The 27,303-nt window shown below is 37.9% G+C and overlaps 1 protein-coding gene and 1 long non-coding RNA gene across 2 annotated transcripts; both read left to right on the top strand.

Moving 5' to 3' along the window:
- Positions 1–27,303, top strand: sh3bp5b (SH3-domain binding protein 5b (BTK-associated)). Its single transcript, XM_008430841.3, has 9 exons — positions 1–354; positions 1,929–1,991; positions 6,127–6,255; positions 19,151–19,315; positions 19,544–19,674; positions 22,441–22,483; positions 22,720–22,939; positions 24,207–24,560; positions 26,404–27,303. Exons 1-9 carry the CDS (start codon positions 277–279, stop codon positions 26,613–26,615), a joined length of 1,395 nt encoding a protein of 464 aa, XP_008429063.1. The 5' UTR covers positions 1–276; the 3' UTR covers positions 26,616–27,303.
- On the top strand, positions 6,825–15,463 carry LOC145547584 (uncharacterized). Its single transcript, XR_014083872.1, has 2 exons — positions 6,825–15,003; positions 15,111–15,463. It is a non-coding gene; the product is annotated as an uncharacterized LOC145547584 (long non-coding RNA).

Raw genomic sequence — 27,303 nt, 5'->3', positions numbered from 1 at the left:
GTCCCGGTCTGAAGCGGAGCTCTCCGGTCAGCTCAGTTTGTTTCATTAGCTCGGTGCGGAGGGAGAGCAGAGCAGAGCAGAAGCGAGACGCTGCTACGCGATCTGACGGACAGAAACAAGCATGTTCCTCCATGAATATTATTTATTTTAGGCTGATGATTCCCATCTGAAGCGGTGATTGCAGCTGGCGACCTGCGGAGGCAGATGAGTCTGCGGTGTTTCTGGTGGTTCTAACGAGTCTTTGTTCGGCTGAGGCATCTCTCCTTCACCTCCAACATGGACCGTTCAGAGAAGGAGCACAGGTCAGACGACGAGGCTGACTATGAAGACGAGGAGGTGGACCCCAGAATACAGGTATCCTCTTCCCTTCTTTTGCTTTTTGCTGGTTTTATTTCACAGACTAATTGTTTCCCAGTCATCTGTGTCCCCTGCAGCTGCCTGCAAAGTCCAACCTTATCAGCCTCCAAGTCAGAGAAATTATGGACTTCAGCTTGTTACATATTTGTAGTTTTTCGATTTTCATCTCCAAATGGTTGACCATAATACCAACAGGATGTAAATCACTGTTCAAAGATAGGACAGCTGTTTTACAAGCAAAGCTAAATAAATGTAAGAATAAACAAGATTATTAAATCAATCAATCAGGTTTTGCATAGAACAAGCAACAAGGCAGTTCAAAGTGCTCTACATCATAAAAACACTTAAGAACACAGTCCATTGATACAAAACCCAATATTACAGCACAAATGTCCTGGGTTTGAATCCAAATCTGGTGTTTGGTTGTTATGTATGATTTCTTTCTGGGTACTCCAGCTTCCTCCCGCAATGTGTGTGTTTCTTTGTCCTGTGTCTTTTGTTATGTATTGGTGACCTGTTCTGCATGTTCCCCAGACCTCCCCCAATAGACACCAGAAATTAGCATCATCCATCTATCCAGTTTCAGTCCATGTTTAAAGTCTGGCTCTTTGTCATAGTGAACTTTGGTCCTTTTATGATTTAAAACAAAATTAACTGAAAAATCCTCAGAACTTTGGGAGATGCAAAATGTGTTGGGCTTACACAAACAGCTGCTGCCAACTGAGAGGGGCAATAAATGGAGACATTAACTATTATTCTGGATATTTTCATGTTTCTATTTTTTAGGGTTACAGCCAGTGACATCATCACCAATCAAGCAACTGGATTCAAAATCTGCAGCTGCAAATTCACTGATAGTAAAGATTAAATATGATTGACTGGTACTACTGGCACTCCTGAATAGATTAATCTTATTTCATAGTAAATGTTGGTTATTATTGTGCTCTAAAGCTGTACGATATATGGAATTGCATTAGTCTTACCAACGTATTTGTGTGAACATTAAATCTTAACCAGCCACCATTTCTGAATACAGATATTGAAATTGGCCAGTTTTCCCTGGATTGGCCCAGACTGATGATCTGTGGTTCAAACATGAACAAAAATCCCCAAATTTTTCTTCTTGATTAAACTTATAGAAAAAAACAAACCTCTCACCATTTTTTGAATTCACTAAAACTTGGGTGAAACTGCCTTTGTTTTCTGTTTGATTCAAAACTACCACTCTTATAACGAACCTTTTGTGTGTGTTGTAGTTGATCTGCAGTCAGATCTCAAAGAAAGCCATGAATCAGTATTGGTGAGGAAAAGTCTGATGGCCGTTTCTTTAGTAAGCAATTACTGTTCTGCTTAGTAACGGTGGATGAGAACTTTAAAACTGAATATACCTACAATACCCAACTTTGTTTATATGATTCTTTGTCAGTGCATTCAACAGATCTTTCTACTTTTAGTTACTCTTTGTAGTTGCATCGGCAACACATTTTCTTGTGTTTTATGATGGATGTTGTCATCTGTCTTTTATTCTTTATTTCCTGGTATTTAAAGCAGAACTCTCTTATCTCTTGTAGGGGGAGCTGGAGAAACTAAATCAATCCACCGACGACATCAACAGATGTGAGACGGAGCTTGAGGTCAGTTCATTGACGTGCAGAGTGCCACAAATGCTGCAGGTTGTGTGTGCGTCATGTTTGGACTGACGGTGGATGTGATGTGGGGATCTCCACCTCTCATCAGCTAAGGCTTTGTTTCTGCAGCTCAGGGCCGGAGTTTTAGCGGAACTGTCTCTTCCCCCTTTAGAGATGTTTTGTCCCCAAAAGTCCAACTGTTGGTCAATATGACAGTCTTTTTTTTTTTTTTAGGTTGAATCATAGCTTGACCTTTGTCCTGTCATCAGGGCAAGCTGTAAAGTTAGTTTTATTTTGTGTCAGCAGGTGTAGAAAACTGTAACTTGTTGCGAAACTAGGGTATGTTGTTGTGTGTTATGGTAATACACTGGCTGCTGGGGAACTTAATAGAAGTGTTCAGTTATGGCTCCTAACTGAATAGTAGGTTAAAGAAGAAAATAAACCAGTACTGTAGACTGAGTGTAATTATAAAGTAGAAACTACATTTATGGATTTAAACCTTTGAAGCCTGTCAGAGGGGTACATTTCCATCAGACATTTGAAATCCAAGTAAACTAGTTAAAATGAATCCAGTCACGACTGGGGGATGTCAATCCAAGAATACATTATAGGCGGATGTAAAAACAGCCTTTATTAGTGTTTAGGGCTCGGTTGTAAATGAGTTTTTTCTCATACATTTTGCCTTAATGAACACGGACAGCCACAGACGAGCTCAGAGGTGTGAACGTGATGATATCAGGGTGCAGAGCGTGTTAAGGGTGACCTTTACTGTGTTGTCAGGGGATATCTTGCATGGGTTGTTGCACTTTTGTTGTGAATTGTATTTTGAGCAGTGTGCTGTATTCTTACCACTTTTAAATATTAAACTGGCAAATTCTAAGTTGTGCAAGTTTTGTAGGAAAAGTGTGATTGCTATTAAGATTGAACCAAAAGATGCTATTGCACAGCAGACACAGACTCTTTACAAAAATGTATTACTGATCTTTGAATACCATTAAAACTTCATACAATCTTGTCACTTTACTATGTTGTAGGTCAGTAACATTGTGCACACAGATAGAAGTTATAAGTTATATCAGCATATGACTGAATTTGTGTCTTAGAGTGACATACTGCAGACATTAAAGAATGAGAAGTTCCCCGGAGAACCTTCGAAAAATGTCTTAAAATAATTTGCATTTCTTTTATGACACTTCTTCTGCTGCTGGCTCACTGGTGCAGTGTTGTATTTCTGTCAGTATCAGCATCTTGTTAACCTGGAGACGATTTACAGCTATGGACTTGCAAACATAAATGGTTGCAGCTTTTTGCTGATGACGCCGTTTTCTTACCCTATTCAAGTGCAACGGGCAAGCAGCACCAGATTCAAAGTCTATAAATGACAAAGGTGCTGTTAGTTTTGTGAATTAAGGTTGTAATTTCTCCCCAAATGTAAATAACATTTCTTGGAAAATGATCTCCATTATTTCCTAAAACGTGATGTAAATACAATAATATTTTAATGGTTTTCTTCCAACCATTTTTTCACCATAACACAAATATAAGTGAACAGGAAGTAATGGAATGAATACATATAAAAAATTGTTATAAGTCTGGTTAAGGATAAGTATGTCAGACACATTTTGCAATAGCATTTTGACCCAGATGACTATGTGGGAGGACAAAGTCTACATTGTGAATGACAAAAAATATTAAACTTTTTCAGAAATTGTTTTTTTTTTTCTGTCTGGTGGAGAAACTGTTTCTGTCAGTTGTTTTCCCTTTCACAGTTCCTGAGAACTCCTGCAAAGTATAGGGTTGGGATCATGGACACTTTGACATATCATGGCATTTTAAATAAAAATTTGGAGGAATCTGTCAGAAAACTGAAAATGGGTTGTCACTGAGTCTTTCAACAACATGATGACCCACAGCTAAAATCATCACAGAAACGGTTCACATGACCAAAAATCTGCCTCCTTTCACGGCCATTTCAGTTCCGGGACCTAAAGCATAGAATACATTTGGAGCGAGTTTAAGAGAAGATTAAATAATAAAGGACTCAGGCTGCTAACATGTAGTATCAACAAACATGTCTGCCTCTATGTCTTGATATTCAGTAAACTCTAGAAAAAATGTTGTTTGCTGATGTGATTGCCAATTGATTGGAGTATCACTACAACTGAACAATTAAAAGAAACTCCGATTGAATGTTTAGAAGCTGAAATGCGTCACAGTTCCAGTATCTGAGTAGAGGGAGAAGTACTCCTCTGTCGGCTGCTCCTCTCTGTCGGATACTTCAGTTTCAGATGCGTCACGCAGTTTGTGAATTACAAAGAAGATCCAAGAAGTTAAAATGACAATGACAGGCACATCTATCAAATCAGTCATTTTAAAACACCTTGAAATTTTTTTCAAGGTGTTTTAAAACCTTGAAAAAACATGGCACCTTACAGTGCCATGTTTTTATGACTGTAGTCCAGCACTTTTGGCATTGATTGCTCAAAGGTTGAAGTGCTGACTCGTAACTTTTAATGAAGCTGTAACATTTCACTTTTGACACAGATATTGTGGAAATTGTGTTTCTTTTTTCGACATATGACTGAGGTTAACAAATGTCACAATTTCTTATGGTTTTTACTGTTAGGTCAGCACTTTATGCTCTCTTAGTCACTGGTTCTCTAGAAATCCGGTCAAAATTTTGTTTGCTGATGTGATTATAAATAATTACCGTAAATAGTTTTCCCAAGAGTACAGATTTCAGACTAGTTGTAGTTCTGAACTTTTTATTTTATTAAGATGGCAAATAGTTCTTCCAACATTATTTTGTTTTTATTTCTTTTGTTTTTCAGTTGCTTGTTAACACAGTTGCATGAAGGCATCTAAATGTGGTCAAGCATCAGAATAGAAAGAGGATTCAGATGCATCATGGTGTTGGAACCAGATGGACTTTGTTTGTTTATAATCTTTATTTAACCAGGAAAAGAAACTCATTCAAATTAAAACATTTTATAAGTGTCCTGGGCTATACAGCAGCAAAACAAGACAATTTCAACCTTTAAATGTTTTACATACAACTGGTCTGAGTTTTTCACCCACCGGTGATCAACTGGGATTTCCTTGAACAATCATCTCTTGGTTTTACAGACAATGAACTGAAAAAAACCAGAAAATAAAGTGAAATATAGTGAGCAGCTGTTGTTTTGGCCAAAATGTCTTTACGATGTAAGAGAAAGGGAGGTGAATTTGAGATGAGTGTTCCAGATTTTTGTCTTCAAAGTATTGCAATAGACGTCTGAAAAATGATTGAACAGCGATGCACTGGACTGCAAGTGAAAAGTTAAACATAATTCTTGCTGATCATACAAGGAACCATAACGCTGATGAAAACTGTTGCCCTACTGTTGTTTGCTCATGTGTTTATTTCAATTGGACAAGCATAATGGCATTTAAAAGATGAACGCCTGAGTCATTTCCCTAAATAGATCATTTTGAACAAACAAAGTACTTTGACATGGAATACATTTCTTTCTTGTGTAAGTAGGCTGAATCAGAAATTGATTTATTTTTAGTAGCTGCTCACAATGAATTAGCATTGCTCTGATGTTTCTGCTTTTTATTCGAACAGAGTTGTTTTCATGAAACTCTGACAGCTCGGGACATGGTGTGATCAGCCCAAAGTAAATACAAATTCTGTCTGGAAACAAATGTTTCCATTTCATTATTTGGACTCGGTTTTCCATAGCTTCATTTTTAAATTGGTGGTTTTGGGTGGTGCTTTGGTTTTTACTTGACGTGACTCAGAAAAGGCAGAAATAAGGTCAGGTTTCATTTCCTCCTCTAATAAATTTACAATCTGAACAGAAAGGGAATTAGAGGTCAGTGGTGACATCCACAGATGTATCAGGAGCCATATCTTCTGTTAAACAAAAAAAAAAACTAAACATTGTTTGTAGCAAAATGGCACAGAATAATGTTTAAGGAAAGTGACCCACCTGGTCAGAGGTCATGAGAAGACCTTCCGTCTCATTGATGGAAGATTTATTGTGTTGTGCAATAATTTACAATAAATACTTTTTTTATTAGCTATGACAAACCTGTCTGACCCCAAAAATCTTCTCAGCTGAAAGCACTAAATGTTGTATTTCTTTGATTTTCTCAGGATGCGAGGCAGAAGTTCCGTTCAGTGCTGGTGGAGGCCACGGTGAAGCTGGATGAACTGGTGAAGAAGATTGGGAAACCAGTGGAGGAATCAAAGCCTTACTGGGAGGCCCGCAGATTGGCCAGACAGGTCAGTCATTTCCAAATGGCAGTGAACACACCTACATTTCAAAATATGTTTAATCTACATTTTCTACATCCTACACTCTTTCTTCTGTATGTTTTATGACTATGACTTGATATGCTTTGTAATTAAATGATAAACATGTTGGAGCTAAATATCTTAAACGGCTATTAGTATCCAAAAATAATTATCTTCTCAGGCATTTTCTGGTTCTTTTGAAGTTTTTCCTTCCTTTCCTCTTCCTTTGTGCTTGCAAACCTGTAAATTAGCATAAAAACATTTTTCATGTGCATAGCCTGCAAAACTGTATTGTAGGATATGCACTGCGTTTCATTATGTAAAATTCAGCCTTGACCTACTGCCTCCACTTGCTCTGTCTGCAGATAATGCTGGAAAACTGAATGTTGCCATTGATAATGATCCAATTTGTCTGTTTACCTTCTGAGCTTGTCAGATTTATTTGACTTATTTGCAGTCAAAGGTTTACTAGCACTGAACAAAAGTGACATACTACTACTACTAGTACTAGTACTACTACTACTACTACTAATAATAATGCATACTATGTTAAGTTGTCTAGAAAATGTTTGCTTGTCAAAAGCATCAGTACAGCAGAGGAACTGAAACGTTTCAGTCAAACCTTCACAATAAGAGCCTCAGATGTGCAGCACGTTGTACCTCAAATGTCATATTTTAAAGCTCATTTAAATAACTAATAACTAACAACATTCTCTCTGTTTGTGAGGAAAACTGTGTGTTCATGCTATAGATGAGTTAGATACTAACTTATTCATCTAGTAAAAATAATGGAACTTTTTTAGGTATATAATGTGATGGTGTTATAAAACAGTTTTCAGAAAAATACAAAAGAAAAAAAACTGAACTGGGAGAAAAACAATGGCCAGGGTCTACATGTTTTTCAACTCCATTTTTAAAGACCCTTTAGAAATTCTACCAAGTTAATCGTTGCACATATAAAAAATAAAAGGATGATAGTGAAAAGAGGGATTTCACATAAGACAATTATGGACAACCTCTTATGACACTGTCTTCAGTCAGAGGCTTCTTCAAGTCCAGATCGCTACAGGAGATCTTTCCTGCCTACAGCCAAACCCATCTGCAATTACTCTTTAATTAAATGAGTTACATTTAGTTTCCATCTAGGAACCATTAAGTATTTTTAAATACAATTAAATGAAGTTGATTTTGTCCCCACACAGACAGAGGATATGAAAAGGGCTTCATGTTGCAGCATTTAGCTACATTTTCCTTCAGATAATTCTTTGGGGAGTGCTCCCTTTAGATGAGTTGAAGAGTTCCCACCCTGTTTCCCAATTTCCGGTCAAGCACTCCACCCAAAGGCCAGTCTTGGCTCATTCATCTCTCCTCTGTCCTTCTGCTGTTTCTTGCTGAACTGAAAACTCGTCCTTCCTTGTAGTGGTTTAAAACGATACTCCAGACTCGTGCTGTGATGCGGCTGAACTGATCATTTTAAACAAAGTCTTACTTCCCTTTTCAGTGTGTATAGATAAAAGGGAAGGAGCCTCCTGCATTTCTCGATAAGACGCCACGCAGCTGCAGCAGCTCATCCAGGCAGACACCACAGGAGCTTTTAAAGGTGTTGGTGTGCAGTTTAGTTCTCCTCTCCAGTAACGTTTTCTTTTGATCTTTTATCACGAGTACCCATGGTCTCACATGGAGCTACATAAGCACTCTGACTATGAAGGGTCATTTTCAGCTGTGTGCTGAAAATGGCAGTGGTGAAAGAGTTTCTGTGAAGTGATGAGGCAAATGAACTTCCCTCTTTTTTGCCTTCACGCCTCTTTTTAACCCGTGAAAACAAAGTTCTCTGACTTCATGGTTGCCATTGTTAGGATTAAAATTCACTCTTCAGTGTTAAAATTGCCATTTTTCAAGTTTCTGCACAGCAACAATATTATTTGAGGAACACTACTATGTCTAAATACCAATTATTCAGGAATTTGCCTCATTTGCTTCTCAAATGCTTCCAAAATAGATGTTTTAAACTTACAAATTAGCTTAATATTTTTAGATAATTGAAAGAATGTGTTGGAAACGTTTAGTTCAGATTCATCCCAGTTTCCCAGCAGGACACACGTGTGATTGCATTTTTTCCCTCTTACCTGTTGGGTCACCTGCTGCTCCAGTTTTATGTAGGTCTTTTCTCCATATTTATTTTCACTCTTCAGACGTTTATATGGAGCAGCAACTTACGAAGGAGGGGGATTTCTGCATAAACGAAGCTCAGAACAGAGTTGAGTCGAATGAGAACCAAACAATTAGAGGTTCCAGCCTGAATGAGCTGCAGAAATCTGTTTCTTTTGTGTTTGTTTTTCTTTGACTACTATTGGCTTAATTGTTATGGTTGGCAAAAATTAAACTAGGCACTGTTTCTATGCAAACATGTTTGAGGGGTTGAAACATCTTCAAAAACACTTGAAACACTCCTCTATTTTCACTTTTGTATACATAACCTTTTAAACCCAGAAGTATATCAGTCCACTGTCTTCTGAATATTAAGCATCCCATAATATTAATTCTATCATCTAATATTAAGCTGTATACTTGCATAAAATGACATGAAATATAATTTGTTCTTTTAATCCGGCTTTGTTCTTGTGCATCTTTTCATCCAAGCATCCCTATAGTGACTTCTATTGCATTTGTCTTCTTCTCTCTAATGGCCTCCATCTGAAGAGCAGCTTTTATCTTTTTATCAGATCTCTACTCTGCACTCGACCATAGTTTGCTTTATAACCATATAAAGCAAAGTTCCTATTTGCAGTGAGCCATCAAAGGAAACACAGTGACTAATAGCTCTAGCAGCTGCAGTATTGTTGTAGAAGCAGGTAATTCTGTGATGATGCAAACGTTTCATTTTGCCATATAATTCAATGTTTTTTCACCAAGTGTCAAATTTCTTTCGTAAAACTACTTCCTGGAAATGGGTCAGGTCACAGTTGGGCAAAACTAGATCCAGTTCTGTTGTTGTTCTGCACTTTAATGATCGCAGAACTATAAATAGAATAAGCCACAGAGACTCTGCTTTGCTTTAGTCCTTTATCTTTCACACTTCACTCATTTCACAGCTAAACTGAATGTGATGTTTTTGATTCTGTTTATCGGATTTGTTTCTAGCCTCAGAAACAGCAGCTGCTGTTTTATGAACATCTTGTTCTGCTGTTGATCACAAATTGGGTTGGAACCAAAGGTTTGACTAACCCGATTTGTTTAAATTGTGTTATTTTTATATCTCTCTTAACCTTTTGCTGTTTCTCTTTTTTTTCTATCAACCTGTTCTTCCTGCTTTTTTGAGGATTTGAGATATTTTCTTCCTGTATTGCTGGTCTTTATCATTTGTTTCCTCTTTTCCTTTTACCCTTGTTTGTCTTCTCCTTTGTCCATGTGTTGTCTCAGTTCCTCTTTAATGTCATTTCAACTTTGCCCCATCTCCATCTTTGGATAATGCTCACATACTTGGTGTTATAATGTCTCCCCCACTTTAGTTATTAAGAAGCCAAATAACTGCAGCTACAGATGCATGACAGTCTCCACCCCCGTAGTGGAGGTGGTGATGCCAGCCGACCTTGATTCTAGATAAAAGATAAAAACGGCGTGAGAGGGTTGAATATTATCAGATTTCTGGGCCATGTGACAGTTACATCTTGTACAAATCATTATGCAGAAAAACGTTTCCTTTCGAATACCCCCAGAGCTTTTATTGTTATATGTTTAAGCCAAAGCAAAGAAGCTCCTTTGTTCATTTAGACAATTAAATGCACTTGTTTGCTTAGCAGGGTGGATATGAAATAAGAACTTGTCACTAAGGATTTTTTCTCTTTCAATTAAGTAAAAGTTTATTTACAGCAAGTTTTCACAGACTTTAAAAGGACCCAATAAAACAGGAGGCATCGTACAATACAGTTGCTGATCAATCAATAATTGAAATGTATTAAAAACTGTTTATGTGATGTATGATTTTTTTTCCCCCCTTTTTTCTTTTGGTTACTTGTTTTTTGTTACTGTGGGATTTTCAGCAGGGGTGCACCGATTGCAGTTTTCTGATCTTTTAAAAAGCCTGAATGATTGGTTCTGATTTTGCCCGTTACCAGTTTTTTTTTGTCTGAAACGTTGCTTAATATATCAAGAAAGTTGAAGAACAGGCAACAATGGGATGACTATTGTTAACTGTAAATGTGCAGACATGACCTTGTCGGCCGGTGTGTCAGCCAAATGTCTCACGGGAGAAAAGAAAAGCTCAGTGTTCAACCACTGAAGGGGGTTGGCCATGTGGTGTTTGTCAATAATGTGACAGTGATGCAGCAGAGCATTATGGGTGTTTCACTGAAATAGTGAAGTAATATAAGTGGTGTGGTTGTTTTTACACTGTGTAGGAAGTAATATGCATCAATAAATACTGTCATAACAGCAGTATTCATATTGGCTATCAAATTTTCATTTCTGTGCAGCCCTAGTTTTGTTTACAGCTGTGATGAATCCATAAGCACCTTTCCTTGTGATGTAGCAGTAGGTTGTGTTAATGATGGCAAATGGCTGGAGTGCTGACATTAATAAAAGTTTGTGTAGATAATTTCTTTCCTTGCATATTGATTATTAAAAATTCATAACATAACAGAAGGAAAATCAAATGCAAATAACATTTTTATTGATGTACTAATGAGGCTCTAAAATGACCTGAAGAAAACCAAGAAAATTCTTGTACAGAACCCATTAGAGGCAAAACACTGGAACTTCTTTGTTAGGAAAACCCCTGATTGTTTTGTTGTTTTTAGTTTGAGAAAGATCATATACTGTGACAGTAACTGTTCATAGTCAGACATTTGGCTGCCATGCAGCGTTATGTGCTCTCTACTCTCTATCAAGGACAACTTTTCTTGTTTTTTAACAATTTAGGCTGAGCTAATAAATATTCCATAAATCAATTTCATGACCTTTTCAGAGAACTGCTCTGTTCTTTCAATATTAAGAAAACTGCTTTTGAGCTCAGTCTCTCCCACTTGATTACGTTGATGAAGGTTACTGAGATTGTCCAAAGGGGAGGAGTGTGTGTGCACTTATAGGTAACTTGATTAATCATCACAAAACTGGGTCAGAGTGGCAGAACTTAGGTTTGCTGAGTTGGTGTGTGTGTTGCTGAGTTTGCTCAATCTCAGTTTAAACATTCAGTAGAGTTGGATTTTTTTTTTTAATGTACTGAAATATGTATGGGACTCGGTATAAGTCACTTTAGGACGGACATTAGCCAAACACAAACTTCTTGCTGCAAATTCTAAGATACAAAGTTCCAAATGTAAGCGCACTGGTTCTGAACATCCAGGAAAATGTAAATTATGTAGCTTTCTCTCTGGTTTTATTCTCTCTATATTGTGTTGGTGTCACATTTTAAAGTCAAACCTCCTAGCCTTGCTGTTTATCTTCCTGCTTTAAAATTGAACGGAGATGCAGTGAATCTGCTGATATTCTGTATTTTATAGGATCAGATATTCTGGCAGGGAATGACTCGGCCACGCTTCATCAATCTTACCAACTGAAATCAGCCACCCACTCAGTCGTGCTGCCTCACACTGTGAGTCTGCAGGTTTTGTTGATATCTTGTCAGAGAAACTTGGCCTAGAATGAGAATGTGCAAAACTGGGATTGGAGAATCATTTGGAAGACATCTGTCAGTGTCTGGTGCTCCAAGTGGCAAAAGAAAAGTGTCAACAGGCATGCAAATCTAATGAAAATCTATCCCTATCAAATTTGATTAAAAACCTTTTTATTTTACATTATGTTGTCTGCACCTTTGCCTGTCAGTTTTAGAGGCTGGGGATCCACAGATCTGACAAGATCTCAGCAGATACACGAGTTAAAGGTGTGGAAGTGAAGCTTGAAAAGACATACTCTGATTCACAGATGCCTACTTTTCTTTGTTTCCAGTTCACGCTCATGTTCAGGATTCTTTTAGTTCTAATTAAACTCTTCATTTTCATTTTGTCATTTGCCAATGTGCAAATGTTTGTTTTTTGCATTTTATTCTCTGGTATGTAATTAAAACTGCTTGTAAAAATAAAATTTGTGAGTGGAAATGTTGAAGCATCAGACAGGATGTGAAATTTGTGCTGAGATATGTTGGACTGTGACCCAAAGCATAACACCTAGATACTTACAAAGAAGCTGAGGGCAATAGTTTTGAAGTTGCCTTCAATGAACCCTGATATCTGCTCCTTGGATAATTTATAGGCAGAGCTGAAGAAGTGTGTATGTGTGTGTGAGAGAGAGGGAGAGAACTTGACCCAGTTACACCGGTTGTGTCTGAAGGAATGGGCCAAAATTCTTGCCAACTATTGAGATAAGCTTATGGATGTAAACCCAAAATATCATATGGTTTTAAAAAGCAATTTGAACAAATACTACTGTATTTGTTCAATATAAGTAAACTCCTGAATCTGAAGGATTAAAGGTTTTTTGTTATTCCGGCATCTAGCAAATGGACAGGGTTGCTGTAATCCTAAATGAGCTTAAAGTAAATGTTTAATTTCAGAGAGGAAACATTAGTTCTCTTACTAATTCATAAAAATATATATCACATACACAAATATTGGAGTACATAAAGTATAGTTGGTTTTATGGACAGAATAAATAACATGACAGTAATAAATAACATGATTCTTATTCATTTAAATGTAAGCACATTCATAATGTCACATTTCTAAATGCACATTGTGTTTACAGCTTGAAGGTTTAACCATCTTGACTTTAATATTGTTTCAGGAAAACTGTCCATTTTTTGATTGAAGAATAAAAGACTGCATGGGTGTTTGATGGATTCATCCGTTAAAGAGTGTTTTTTAAAATCAATTTCTTACATAAGAGAGACGGTAAAACTTAATAATGAACTCCTACATGGTGGCCAATTTTTTTTCTCAACATATATCATCATCCTTTGTCTCATTTCATTTCTTATCCTTCATTCCTCCTCCCCCTGTTTATCACCATCCGTCCTCTGCTGGAGTTGAGCATTTCCTGGCAGTGCCAATGCACAGGAGGGTAATGATGGATGGAAAGATGGATGAAATCATGGAGAGACTTAGGAGTTGGTGGGATGGAGGCAGACGAGGCTGAAGGTCACAGCCATCTGCTCCTCCATTGACCTCCTGGGATGGTGGATTAACGTGGTGTTTGTGTAGTAGAGCATCAGTGTTTCTGCAGCATCCCTAAAGCTGTCAAACTGTGGGGGGAATTCATTTTATTATCACCAAACTCGCTGCCGGCGACCATTGTTTTGTTGCAGCCCTTTTGGCCTCATCATTATAGTGATTCTGAGGTTTTCTGCTGTGTTTTACTACAATTGCTTTAATGTTTTCCTTTGAACTTTTCCCACCTCTGAGCTCCAACATATATCTGCGTTAATTTGCAGTTTAAAAAGCGTGAAGTGGACATCAAAAGCAGAGGCGGCGCTCCCTGCTGCTGAATCGCGCTCAGACCATCTAGGACAGTGGTGGTTTTATCAGGTTTTGTTTGTTGGAATAAAAACACAAGTTGAAATGATTTAGTGAGAAGTTTGAAGGCAGAGTGACAGTTTTTTTTAGCTCCGGATCTCAGCTGACGTGTTGGGCACAATTTTCTCTTGTCGCGCTGCTGCTTTGGTGTAAACAAATTCCCACATTCGATTGAGGACACAGATGAGGATAATCAAATTTACCATGAAATGGGTCAGTTCAGGGTACTTTGGAAACAAGTGTCCTCTCCTGTACTCCAGCACTCTCTCAGCCCTCATTGTCCTGATTATTTAAGACAAACATGTTTATTTGTTCAGATATATTCACTCAGATTACTTGATTTAACAATTCTGAGTTCAGCTGTGCATCAAGATGTCTGCGCTAGTATTGGTTCTCCTTTAATGAAAATCATGTGGCAGTCAAAAGAAAAATGTTATGATCAGAAAACTCAGTACCCTGAAAATCTTTTTTTATCAACAGCCATTATGGATGATTCTGTCCTACTGTCCTCCTAGATGTTTAGGCCAATAAAAAAGGTACAACATGGCAGAAATGATGTGTAGTGTCAGCCAGTTTCATGGAAGCCTGCACAACGGCTGGAGGTCAAATCATTAGATTTGATTGCATATAATTGTCAAGATGCTGCAATCTCTGAAATATGTTTCTCTCACCACGCTGATGCATTTTATAACTATGAATGTTTGTGCCTGAAGTTAAAGGAACATGACAAATGTTTGAGAATGTCATCCTTTGTATGAATTTATGTGCATTTGGTCTACTTATGCATGTTTAGACACATTTTACTCACAAATGTCGGCACAGTAAAACGGAAGGAATACAGAGTTTGCCTGCTCATCACATTAGTTGTTTTAATCTTAAATTGTGGAAAAAATGGGTCATATTCTTAGTTGTGCCTGTGCAAAGTTTTTCCTTCTTTTTGTTATCTCCCATTTACTGCTTCCTCTTTCCTTCTCTTATTCTTCACCGTCCCACTTAGTGAGTGGGGTCTTTGAACATTTGCTGCACGGTGACAGCATTGATGTTTCTCTTGCCTGTGGCTGCCTTGTTGATGCTGCTGAGAGAAGTAGGGCGAAGACGATGAGGCGGAACTAAAAAGTAAATGGTTTTATTTGTTACAGAGAGTGTATGAAAATAACGCTGCAAATCAAATGGGCTTGAAACGCAATCAACAAAAAGTGGGAACAAAGTTTCATTGGGTTACAACACAAAGGTTCGATAAGTTGAAGAAAAATATTTTTTTTCATCGATAATTTGTTTATTTGGAGCATGTTTACTGATGGTATTACATCTTCTGTTTTATTTATTTTTTTCCTACAGCAAAAGCAGCAGAGTGTTTCATGTCTGTGCTGACAGAACGAGGGAGGCAGAAGGTGGGATGGTGTCAACACATGAAAGATGGGTTTATTGTGGGCAACGTGACAACAGAGGAGGAGGAAGAAGGGGAAAAGAAGATCGTTTCTTTTAGCTCTATTATTGATGAAGAAAGGACTTCAGTTCTCAGATTTTTCTAACATTGCTTTGACACCATTCATATAAACTTTGACAGGAAGGTGATTGAGAATAAACAAACATTACAGCTACAGAACTCAAAAGAAAATTAGTGTGCTAATTATGTTGTTTGAAGCCAACTAAAAACTTCAAAGCTTTAATGTTTCAAAAATTAACGGGATTGAGGTGAACAAAATACAACAAAAAGTAGTATTGATGAAGTTTAAGAGCTCTCAGTTCAATCTAATTAACTGAAACTATTCATTCTTGTTGCAAGTCATTCAGGTTTAATTCAGTGTAAGGCAAGTTTTGACAATCATATTCAGAAGATCATTAAATGCCAGTAATTAAAATAATAACGAAGGAAACCAGCAGGTCAAATTGGCTAGTGATGCGAATCTTGGTATTCCACATGGTTCTGTTCTTGCTCTTTTTATTTTATTTAAGCTGCCAGAACACAATATGCTAAAAAATATGGGCTTCAGTGGAGACATATGTGACCGATGAAAGAAATGGAAATGAAAATGTAGGTTACGTTTAAGTGTGCACAAACTTATTACTGTTTGCAGACTTTGTTTCTTCATGTGACTTATTTTAAGTTCGACCCTAAATCATTTTCTAAAAGGATGACTTTCTTTATGTTCCGAAATATGTGAATTTCTTTTATCATTGCTTAAAAAGTGATGGAGAAATACTTTTAAACACTTCCCCAAAGCATCCAGTGTTCTGATATTTGTGGATGTTGAATAACAATATGTGGAACTCTTCTGGCTGCTGATTTGTTGAATTCTTTGTTATTCACCCCATTCTGAGACTTTGTGGGTGAATAAAAATGCTTAGAATGGAGAAAAAAAAGTAGAAATTGGAGAAAAAGTAATAAAGTAATAAAACAGATTTTACAGGTACCTGCATATTTTGTCTGCAAATAAAAGCTAAAAACCTAATCTACTCCTTACCTTCTCATCTGTTTTTTTGTGGACTTGAACATGAAAGTCTTTATTATGCAGGTAGTGACTCATCTTTTCAGACAGGCTCTGTTGGTTGGGTATTTTAGCTTATTATATTAGCTGTCCATCTTGGGGTTTTGTATACCCAGTTGTCTCTCTTGAGGTTCTTATTGCTTGCAGTCAAATATGTGAGACAGAGTTTTCATAATAAAGGAAACGGTGGTGCTGAAACAAGTGACTATTACTTTTTGTACAAAGCTTTATTATCTCAGACAGCTTTATGTCAGCATCTGCCCCTAATCCTCTTTAAATCTATCTGCAGTCAGGCGTTACTAACCACAATGCAGCAGTGGATATACACTTAAACTTAGGAATGAGAACAGTGGCCCAGTCTCATGGAGTTGTGTAACTTGTGGTTCTGGGTGGAAAACAAAGCTTGGTCCATGATTGCAACAAGGCAGGAGTTGTTTGGCTCTTGCTGCGCTGGCGTGACGATGTCTGTAGATAATGAAATTACAGTGAGCATGTGGTGATGTCAACCTCTCTGCAGAGCTCAGCTGGCTGCGCTGATGGGAGGTTCGGACTGTCTTTACGTAAACTGCTGGCAAAGGAAATATTCTTGGAAATCAGTTTTCATGTGACCACATCAGATTCAAGCAAACGGAGCAATAAAAGAATAAAGTATGGGTTTGGAACAATTTGATCCGGAGAGATTTCTACAAGATTGCTGTGATATTGTAGAGCTCCGTTACCGTTTTCTGCTTTTCAGACCAAAGCAGCTAAATAGCTGCATGACCTGCTGGTCTAATTTTGTTTACAGATACAGCAGAGTCCACATACAGGGTCAGTGGAGTCATTATCTGACTCAACATTCACCTGCATGCTTTGCTCACAAATCCACCACAGATAATAATTTTTTGCTTTTAATGAAACAAAAATGTCCTTGCAAAGTAAACTCAATTCAAACTTTTTTTTCTAAGATGGATAAACTGGCTTGTTTGTGCTTGGCTTGATTGTGCCGAATCAGTGATGATTCAGCACATTAACATCATGTTCTTTCTTCATATCTGCAGATACAACATGTTCAGCTTGTGCTTGTTTTCTTGAATAAAGTCATAAATCAGACTTCTTATGGCGAGTTAAAGGCAAGGTTATCATCATTATTCAACATATTAACCAGAAATAAATATCTTTACTGTAAATTGCATGTTTTAGAAGTTTGGAATGTTTTTTTGTTCAAAACGTTGCAGCATAGTGTTGATTTATTATCACGACTGCTTTGGTTGTTCTTCCTTTAAACTTCTAACATAAAACACAGTTTAGTGCTAATTTGTGTGCCTGCATTTAAAAAAGCTCTTTTGTATAACGAAATTTATGAACATTATACTTATTATCTATGCACTTTCACCACAGACATGAATTGATTCTTGCACATCCACGTGAAACCTTCTCCACCCTGGTGATGTAACTGACGAGGCTCCAGTCTGGGAGTGTGACAGACATCTTGTTTGTGTCGTATTTGTTGCTGCAGCTGAGAAACATGGCATTAAAGCTTCACATGAAACACGAAGGCAAAGTCAGTGATGCATTATGCAACAAAACATTTGAGCAATGCAACAAATGGCTTTGGGATTGAGCAATTTTTGTTTGTTGTATTTAATATCACATGCTTCTTTCTGCACATTTAATGTCTCTAGGCTCAATAATGTCTACAGAGTGCTATAAAGTTTGTTTTGTAAAGATCTCTAGGTAAACTGTTAGACAGCAGTCCTTTGTGATTGAGGAAGTTATTCAGTGGGTGGTTACAGTGTTGTGTGTAAAGTCACTGTGTGTTCATACAGATGGTGTAAAGCTGATATCGCCACAAGCTGCAAAGTCAGACTCGATGCCATCTGCTAACCTTTTACCAATTAACATTAAGAACTGACTGTAACTGGATTATAACCAGAGTCGAGCTGAAATGTATGCAGTTGAATTTGAATCTGTCTGTAGGATTGATTGGATTAATCTGGTTTTATATTTCTGGATTTGAATTGGAACTGCTTGTTATCTCAAGTACCTTGAGATGACATTTGTTGGGTATTTATAAACAAATTAAATCAAAGAGAATTTTGTAGCGATGATGTGAAATAAAACTTTGTTGCTGAATGACTCTGGACTCTCTGTAGCTGTTTTAAAGGAGACCTATTATGCAAAATTCACATTTTTGTACTTTCATTTGCGTCTCTAAGTCACTCATTTTTGGCAATACGTTAATGTTTTTGGTGTCAAAAAACCTTGTGAATGAAATGTCACAAATCAGCGAGAACTGGCTCTCATCTAGCTACTCCAGGAAAGTCCAATCCGTTACTTAGCAACCCCGGTGAAACCCAACTTGTCACCGAACAACCCAAGCTGAGTTTCAGTGTGTTTGGTCAGCTGGTTTTCCCTCTCTACAGTCTTGTTTGGAAAGACATGTTTTGTTGTTTCTTACCATTCCAAAACCAGTTGCTGTGTTCTTCTGGGTTGTGCAGGAGGCTCCACTTCTGCTTTTCAAAGACGTAAGGTTGTGAATAGCGCATCTGTTTGCTGTCATTTCTACGTGTGTTTGTAAATATTGTTAGGGGGCGTGGCCAGCAGCAACTTATCTGGATTTAAAGTGACAAGAGGCCCTAAAAAAACTCATTTTGAAAGGAACTCAAAGGAGGCAAAACAGAGCAGACTATAATCTGAAGTTCATTTTATGCAAAAAATGTAGTGAACATATTTTGTATAGCTCATAAACCTATCCTAACCTGTTCAAGGATGCAAAATACGTTAGTTTTAAAAGTTTACTGTCTAAGATGTGTTGACTCTATAAACTGCACAGTTTGCTTTAGGTCAAGAAAAGGTCTGATTTAAAAAGGCAGAAATATATCAGATTTCTTCTCATTTGTCCAAAAGGCCCAGCTGGAGGCCCAGAAAGCCACCCAGGACTTCAACCGAGCCACCGAGGTTCTGCGAGCAGCGAAGGAAACCATCTCCCTGGCTGAGCAGAGGCTCCTGGAGGAAGACAACCGGCAGTTTGACTCCGCTTGGCAGGAGATGCTGAACCACGCCACACAGCGGGTGAGCAGAGGCTTTTATTCTGAAAGGAAATTGTCTTGGTGTTAGATTTTGGTTGAGTGTGGAACAAGTCTTCCATGAATTCATCCATTTGGGGACACTTATGGACAAATTCATGGGTCTAACTTGTAACGAATTACATTTTTTAACTAAATCACACAGCATAATCCACAGTGTAATAATTTGTTTAACAAATATGAAGCAGAGGTGAATAGTCAATGGCTCTTCCAGGTGATGGAGGCGGAGCACACTAAGACGAGAAGTGAGCTTTTGCACAAGGAGACGGCGGCGAAATACACGGAAGCCACCAGCCGCATGAAGCAACTGGAGAAGAAACTGAAACGAACCATCAGCAAATCCAAGTAAGAGCATCAATCTGCAGCTTTGGCACATTAAATTAGATCAGTCATAATGCTGTTGCTGCAACTTTTAACAAGACCTGAGCTTCAAGTCTTTTAGATTTAAAAGGGACCCAGATGTTCTTTTTTTCTATATTTTTTTATTTTGCAAGTCATGCAGAATTAAATCATTGAATTATTAAACCTAATTCTGTAACAAAGTACACACCAATACGTAAATATTGTCAGAAATGTAGTCATAAAAAATTGTCGTCTGATTTCATTCATCCATTGTCTATACCTGTTCAGTTTTATTCTTTAAAAGTGAAAGCAGCAGCAAAACTGTAATCATTGCCTTTCTTGTTATGATAAATAGTCTTTTTTAGTTTTATGTTGTACCAACTTCTTGGGGTTTTACAAGAGAAAAAGTTGTTATGATCTATATTAATTGGATTGAGCGTGTATTTTGCTTTATGTTGGAAACCTAGTAAATTTATTTTCAAGGCTTTTATTGTGAAGGCTTGCTGGAACTTCTGTCTTAATCTGCTGTACTGATGTTTTCGAGAAAGTACAACCTGACAAACGGTTTCAGAAATAAATGCATGTTGTTTTTAGAAATGCTGCTGAGTAGAAACAGATACTTGGTCACAGTTCTAGAAGTCCAAGAATTTAGACACAATAAAACAGACAAACCAGAACATTCTGAAGATAAAATTTCACATTCACCCACCAGGCAGTTAGTAGCAGCTGGCAGCGATAAAAACTGATATAAATCAGCAATAAAAGCAGATGTATAAAGCTTAAAATACAACAGTACATACTTGCTACCCTTTGATGTCGCTTTATCTCCATTTAACTGAACATCTGACACACTGTGTTTAAAAGTTTCAACAGTGTGGTCATTTCTTATGTATTCATAAATTGTCATAAGTTCATGAATTTCTGATGCTAAAATTGCCGCTGTAATGACAACATGTTGATAACCTAGATCAAGATCTTGTAAGAATGAATTTTACATATACATGCATATTTTTGTGAGTTCTGGTTTTTCACGGTGGCATTTTCAGCTGCGTCTCGCCTGGATGTGCTCTGACAGCTTGTCCTTTGCTGGTCCAGCATGTGGACACAGCATGGCGGCGAGCTGCAGGGCCTCCAAGCAAACTGTCGCTGCATGGCTGACTGCTTCAGGTTCATTTCAGCCAAATGTTCTGCTCAAAACCCAAGAACTGTATTTCAGCATAGCAGCATCAGTTTATAATGTTCTCTCTTCTGTCCATCTGTCCCTATAAAATAGCTTAATGACAGGCAGTGTGACGAAACCGAACCAGGTGCAAGATGTTTCAGTTTTCTATTTTTGCGTCGAGGTGATAGTGTGCTTCTCTTTTCAGAGGAAAGTGGTTCATCTAAAAACGGTAAAAGCTTGTTGTACTGAACCTCACAGAAAGCAGTCAGGTGATTTTAAACAGGTGTCTAAAAAGGGGAAGTTTGGCTCACAGTCACAAGTTGCAGCGGAACTGCAGAGTCACATGATAGAAAATGTGAAAGCATAAAAAATCTCATTACTGTGTGAAGTTTCACTGAAAAGTACGAGGAACCAGTTCCATCAGAACAAATTTTATTGTTCACTTGAAACCACAACACATTTATGCAGATTTTTTTAGTGAAGCGGTTTCATGTTGAACTCAAATTTTACATTTCATTCTAAATTTAAAAACACTAAAATGTAAAATTACCAGTCTACCAGTCTTTTTTTGCCTGCTAAAATGTTGCTTTTCATGCTGCAGCTCTACCAACACTACAGGTTGTAAGGCCTGAAAGTCTTTCAGCATCTTCAGAACTGATCCTGATTCAACCTGAAATGTTGCGTAAAATCCTCTGTCATGTCCTCTATCTTCATCTCACGGCTGAGAGGGGGGGAGGAGGAGGAGGAGGAGGAGGAGGGCAGGCAGGGCATGTCTGGACAAGCAGAGAAAATGTAAAGATCTCTATTTGACAATGGTCAGAGGAGAAAATGAGAAAATATGTTTATTTTTTGTTTGAATATGAGAGTTTTGAGAGAGTTTAGCAGCAGTGCATAAAAATCCAGACTTGAAGCAACCAAATCCAATACATGATGAATATAAATTTTAGGACCTTATTGATGCAAGTTTCCAAAAACTCACCAGTATCCCACTTTACAGTTTACAGTTCGCTTTTAATGCATCAGAGCACAGCGCAGTAATTCATAAAGCATGCTGTTGGATTCTTGGTTTCAAAAACTGTGAAGCATATGATGCTAAATGTAGAAAATATGATTTGATATATGAGGCCAATACCATTTTTGGTATACATTTATTGCTGATCATTCACCAATGTATTCCAAAATTCAGAATTAATATTTAAATAAAGAAAATATAAATATTCTCTGAAAAGAACAAAAAAAATGTTTTTATTGCTGAACCGTTGCTAAATAATGTAGACAATGTGGAAACTCAACAAATTCTCTTTAAAATAAAAACATTTTAGATTTTTTCATATTTGGTTTATTTTACTCATATTTTCTGAGAGGTAAAACATAATTTGGATGTGTTTTCTTCTTGGATCCAGTCTATCTGCATCAGAAGCTGCCGCCTTGCTGTGCGTCGCCTTGGCAGGGTGTTAATTTGTTTTGCATTGCCTGCTCATCCAACATCACAATGCCTTTATCTCCTCCTCCTCCAGCAGGTTGCCATGGTGATGATGTGGGTTCTGCTCTGTACTGCGTTTTTTCACCCCCTTCTAATCTCCTCTCCTCTGACCTCTCCTCCACAGACCGTACTTTGAGATGAAGGCGAAGTACTACCTTCAGCTGGAGGTTCGTCATGATTGTTAAACTCTTACTGCTTCAACTTTGGATGACGATTTTACTGGATTCAATTTTTTTTTTTCATGAAATGTTGACTAGTTTAGATGTGTCCAACATTGAACTTCCAGAAAGCTCTTCTGTAATATTTAACTTAATTCTGCTCTCAGCACAGTTCATGCTAAACCAAAATGAACCTTTCCATCTTGTAGCATCATTTCTCAGTTTGCTCCTCTTTTCTCCTCCAGAACCTGAAGAAAAACGTGGATGAGCGACAAGCCAAACTGTCTCAGGCCAAAGGAGAGTACAGGACAGCTCTGAAGAACCTGGAGATGATCTCTGATGAAATCCACGAGCGCCGCCGGAGCTCCACCATTGGGCCGCGCAGACCAGGAGTCGGCGCCGAGGGGGACAGCAGTTCTGGGGACGACGTCTCCAGCTTCAAGATGGAGTCGGATGGAATATCCAGTGAGTTCAGAGTCGGGTTTCTCTGGTTCGTTCAGCTTCAGAGAAATGTTTGATGAACTTTTAAAACTACTACTACTACTTGCTGTTTTATGTCAAACCTAACTGTGTTCACTTGAACAATTACAAAAAAAGTGCGCACTACAGAAATTTGATTTGTAGAGAAGTTTTACTGTGAGATAAAAAACCTAAATCTGTTTCATGAGTGAACAGGAGGCATGTTCTTTTTAAAGACCTTGTTGTCATTCCTTTAACAACTGATAAGGGTCTAAAGCAAAAGCCTGAGAGATTAACCAAGAAAAGCAGCTTAAAGAACACACAGAACACATTTTCTGACCCAAAACATCAGAACAACATGGAGAAACAAAGCTAAACATTTTCTAACAAACCAGGCATTTATTACTACAATGGCAGTAAAAATGAATTTAGGATTAAAAGTAAAATCTTCTCTATAATATCAATACAATTCAAGTAAAACAGGCTTTATATATTCCCCAGGGACTCCACTGAAATCTCTGTTGATGCTAAAGATTCGTTGGTAGATAATCATTCATGTCTCTAGAGAAACTCCAGGACATGAGAAAAGTCAGTGAGACAGTAGTAATTTATACGTCTACCAAGTGATTAACAGTTGATGGTAAACGCTGTAAAATTAATTCTGGTATTAAACTTTCACCAATTAACTTTAATTGTCAGGATCTCATTTTACCATAGAAAAATAACTTTTATTTTTTGAAAAGAATTCATGTTTTTCTATTTTTCTTCATAATTTTCTTTAGAATATTTCAGCTGAAGTTCATCTGAGTGGCCTCTGAGCTTTATTTGAGATGTTTTTATTATCTGGAGCAAAAAACGAGCAGCAGAGTGACTTCAGCAGAGGAGATGCCCTCAAAACTCTCCCTCCTCTTTCAGATCACATGGTTTGGAAACTAGCCCACAGAATCCGAATATCCGTCTCGCATACCCATCAGTGTGGCCTATAGATTAACTTTGAGTGTGTTACTATGGTAACAGCAGCCTAGTTTAAGGAGACTCTGAGCTCGTGAGGCTTAAAATAAGCCGGGACACTGACTGAGCATTCACGTGCTTTTGATTTATGTGCTGAAAATGAGATGCACCCCCTCAGAAAGAGACGTTACAGCTCTCACGTCTATTTATATCACCACTCTTTCTTTATTTTGACATTTTTTTTCTATCTCTTTTGCTCCACCACCCTTTTGACCTCTTCCTTCCTCGCTGTGTATTAAAACCAGCCGTGTCTTTTCTCCAGTGGCCTCGGAGTGCTTCGATGACGAGCCGTGCGGCGGGAGCAGCTTCATGTCTGAGGAGGATTCGGAGACCCGCTCCACCAGCAGCCTCGGGTCGACCCCCAGCAGCCCCCAGGAGCTCCTGTCACCCTGCCCCTTCGCCGGCTCCTCCTCCTCTGGAACGTCTTCATCCGACTGTCCATCTCCCACTCCCTCCTCGTCTTCGTCCACGTCGTCCCCAGCTTTTGTTTCCCGGCCCTGCAGCCTCGACCTCCCCAGCACCGTCTCGCTGTCGGACTTCGGCCTCATCTCGCCCGTGCTGGGACCTCGCAGCGAGTGCAGCGGCGCTTCGTCTCCCGAATGTGACCTGGAAAGAGGTGATGGTGGGGAGGATGCACCTGGATTTACCAGAGAATTTAGAGGGGAGAAAAAAAAGAAAAAAAGTGTTTTGAGTGAGTGACTTCAGAAGAGATCACTCACAATTTCAGCCCTGAAACTGTCAGGGCTGAAATGATTAATCATGATGAATCGATTATTGAAATAATCATTTAGTTATTTGGCAATCAAATGGTCATCAATAAGAGCATACAGGCTTTAAAAAAGGCCGCTTGTGAAATCACAGTAATTAAATGAAAATTTGACAAAAAATATTAGCATTCTGCATTTTAGATAAAAAATCTCCTTTGTTAGTATGTTTTTCACAGAACTTAGAAGTATTACAGTTTTAGCCTCACTTGGTTCAAATTCTGTACATTTCCTCCACTAAGCACCTTTTGTTGTCCAGTTATTAATTGCTTAATTGAAAAAACTAGTCAACAGATCAGCCCTACATTGAACTGATGTGAAATGTAGTAGAAAGTATAAATGTAGAAGATCAAGCTTATACTAAAGGAATCTATTTATTTATTATTATTTTAAATATTTTAATATTGTATAAAATAAGTTTAAGTGGTTAAATGAAAACTCTGCAAATTGCCATTTTTCATCTGATTAATCATCAGAAAAATTGACAGAATAATCAATTATTAAAATAACCGTTAGCTGCAGCCCTACTTGTATTACAAGTCAAATTCTGTTTTAAAGAAACACAACTGATTGCTTCTTCTGCAAAGATTGTAACATAAAAGTAAGCTTCAAGGAAGGGTGTACATATTTAAAAAATTAAAAATTAAAAAATTCCACTTCAGGGATTATTTGCAATGCAAAAGTCATGCATTTTTGGATCCTGGATAAATCCTTGGGTAAAAGTTTTTGTAGAATAATGGTCGTCAAAAATTGTAGAGACTTAACAAGGCTCTGTGTGCACACTGTACACACAGAGAGGGAAATAAACAAAAGCAGAGCAAAATAAATAAATAAAGCAAAGTGAGATTGATGGAATTTCCGTATCTATTTCAGTTCAGGTCCTCCATCTCCTGCTACCTGCTTGGCTCACACCTGCTCCCCTAAAGCGTAACATTTGTCAAAGTGACAGTTGGCCCCAGTGGCTCGTGTGCAGAGAAGAAACCCATCTGCAGATCCGTATCCAGAAAGAAAATAGTTTACATCCCTTCAGTTCAGCTGAATGAAGAGATTTGTGCTCTGGTGCCATCCGTCAACTTCTCACATGTTGTATTTAAAATCAAGAAACTATTTTCTTATTTTATTCTAGTTGTAATTCTTGTATGAACCGGGGTTCTTATTAGCATCTTATAGTATGAAAATCCTGAATAAGAATTCCACAGTTTCTTATAGGATTTAAAATAAAATCTGTATTTTACATCAACATATGTAAAACCTATTGATTTAATTTAAAATGGAAATGTCAGCCCTTTTCTGCCCTACCTTTTCTCAGCAGTTAGTCAAGCTACCTGATTAGCTAGCCTGCAGTCTGCTGCTTTACAGACATGTTGCTCAAATCGTTCTAACTGCAGTTTGAAAACTGTTACCTTAAAAGTGATGAATGGTGCTACTTTTGTTTTCACACAGTAATTTGGCTTCTTTTCATCTGGAAATGTCTCCAAACAGCCAGATACGTTTTTCTTGTAGCCACACAAAAAGTTGTGTGGAGCAACTGCAGAGACTTTTTCAGAATTCAAAAAAAGAGGTTAAATCAAGTTTGTTGATATAAGTAAACTTTTAGGATGCCTGATGGCAGGACTGTACATTTCTATGACTGAAAAACCTTTACTAAACTTTTCTTTTCTCCATCATTAAACCTGACCTCCTTCCTGTCTGCAGGTGACCGAGCTGAAGGTGCAGAGGGAGATCTGGACAACGCTCCGACTGGGAACGTCATCGCAACTTCCAACACCAAGAGGAGCTTCAGCCTCGAGGCTCGCTTCAGCTTCCTCAACCTGCGACGGCCGCGAGTCGGCAACACCAAAAGCAAGGAGAGCGGTCCCCAGAAAACTGAACCGGGACAAACGGTTGTTCTCGTCAAAGGAGTCTGAGGAGCAAACGGGGAATATTTCAGAGGGACTGCGTTTCTGCAGAGACTTGAATTCTGAACCAAAAACTCCTGGAACTCTTATGGGTTGTTAATAAGCTACTTTCCACTTCTGTAGTCCAACTCCTCTCTCTACGGTTAAACGGAAAACTTTGAATGTTATATTTGGTGTAATTTAAGCATCTTTTACAACCTTCACACACCCATGAGCTCCCACACCAGATGTAACAAACTCTGGTAAATGATAAAAAGAATAAAAGGTACATTTTTATCCAGTAAAAGAATTATATTATATGACGAACCAACAAACCAGCTGCCTGCAAATAACCTTTGGCCTGGTTTTGAATTATTTATAACAGTTAAATGGCTCATAGAATACTGCAAGGGATCGCGCTCAGCTTAGTTCAACATCTAAAGGTAGTTGGGACACAGTGGAAGACGACTAACTAGTCTTTAGCCTTATACTCTATAATACTGATAAGACAATGTTGTGATGTATGATATGTGTTTAATATTTAGGATTTAAGTGTTAAAAATTGTTTATGGGACAAAAACTGTAGTTCAGGAAAATTATAGCTGCAGCTTCTCATTTGTGTTTTACCCCACAGCGTGTTTTAGGTTCCTCACTGCACAACAAGAAACATGTGGCTCAATTTAGCTTGAATAAAGAGAGAAGTTGACAAAATTGCAAA

Source organism: Poecilia reticulata, chromosome 16, assembly GCF_904066995.2.
Source record: "Poecilia reticulata chromosome 16, P_reticulata-male-v2, whole genome shotgun sequence".
Lineage (NCBI taxonomy): Eukaryota > Metazoa > Chordata > Actinopteri > Cyprinodontiformes > Poeciliidae > Poecilia > Poecilia reticulata.
This window is presented reverse-complemented; position numbering and strand designations above follow the sequence as displayed.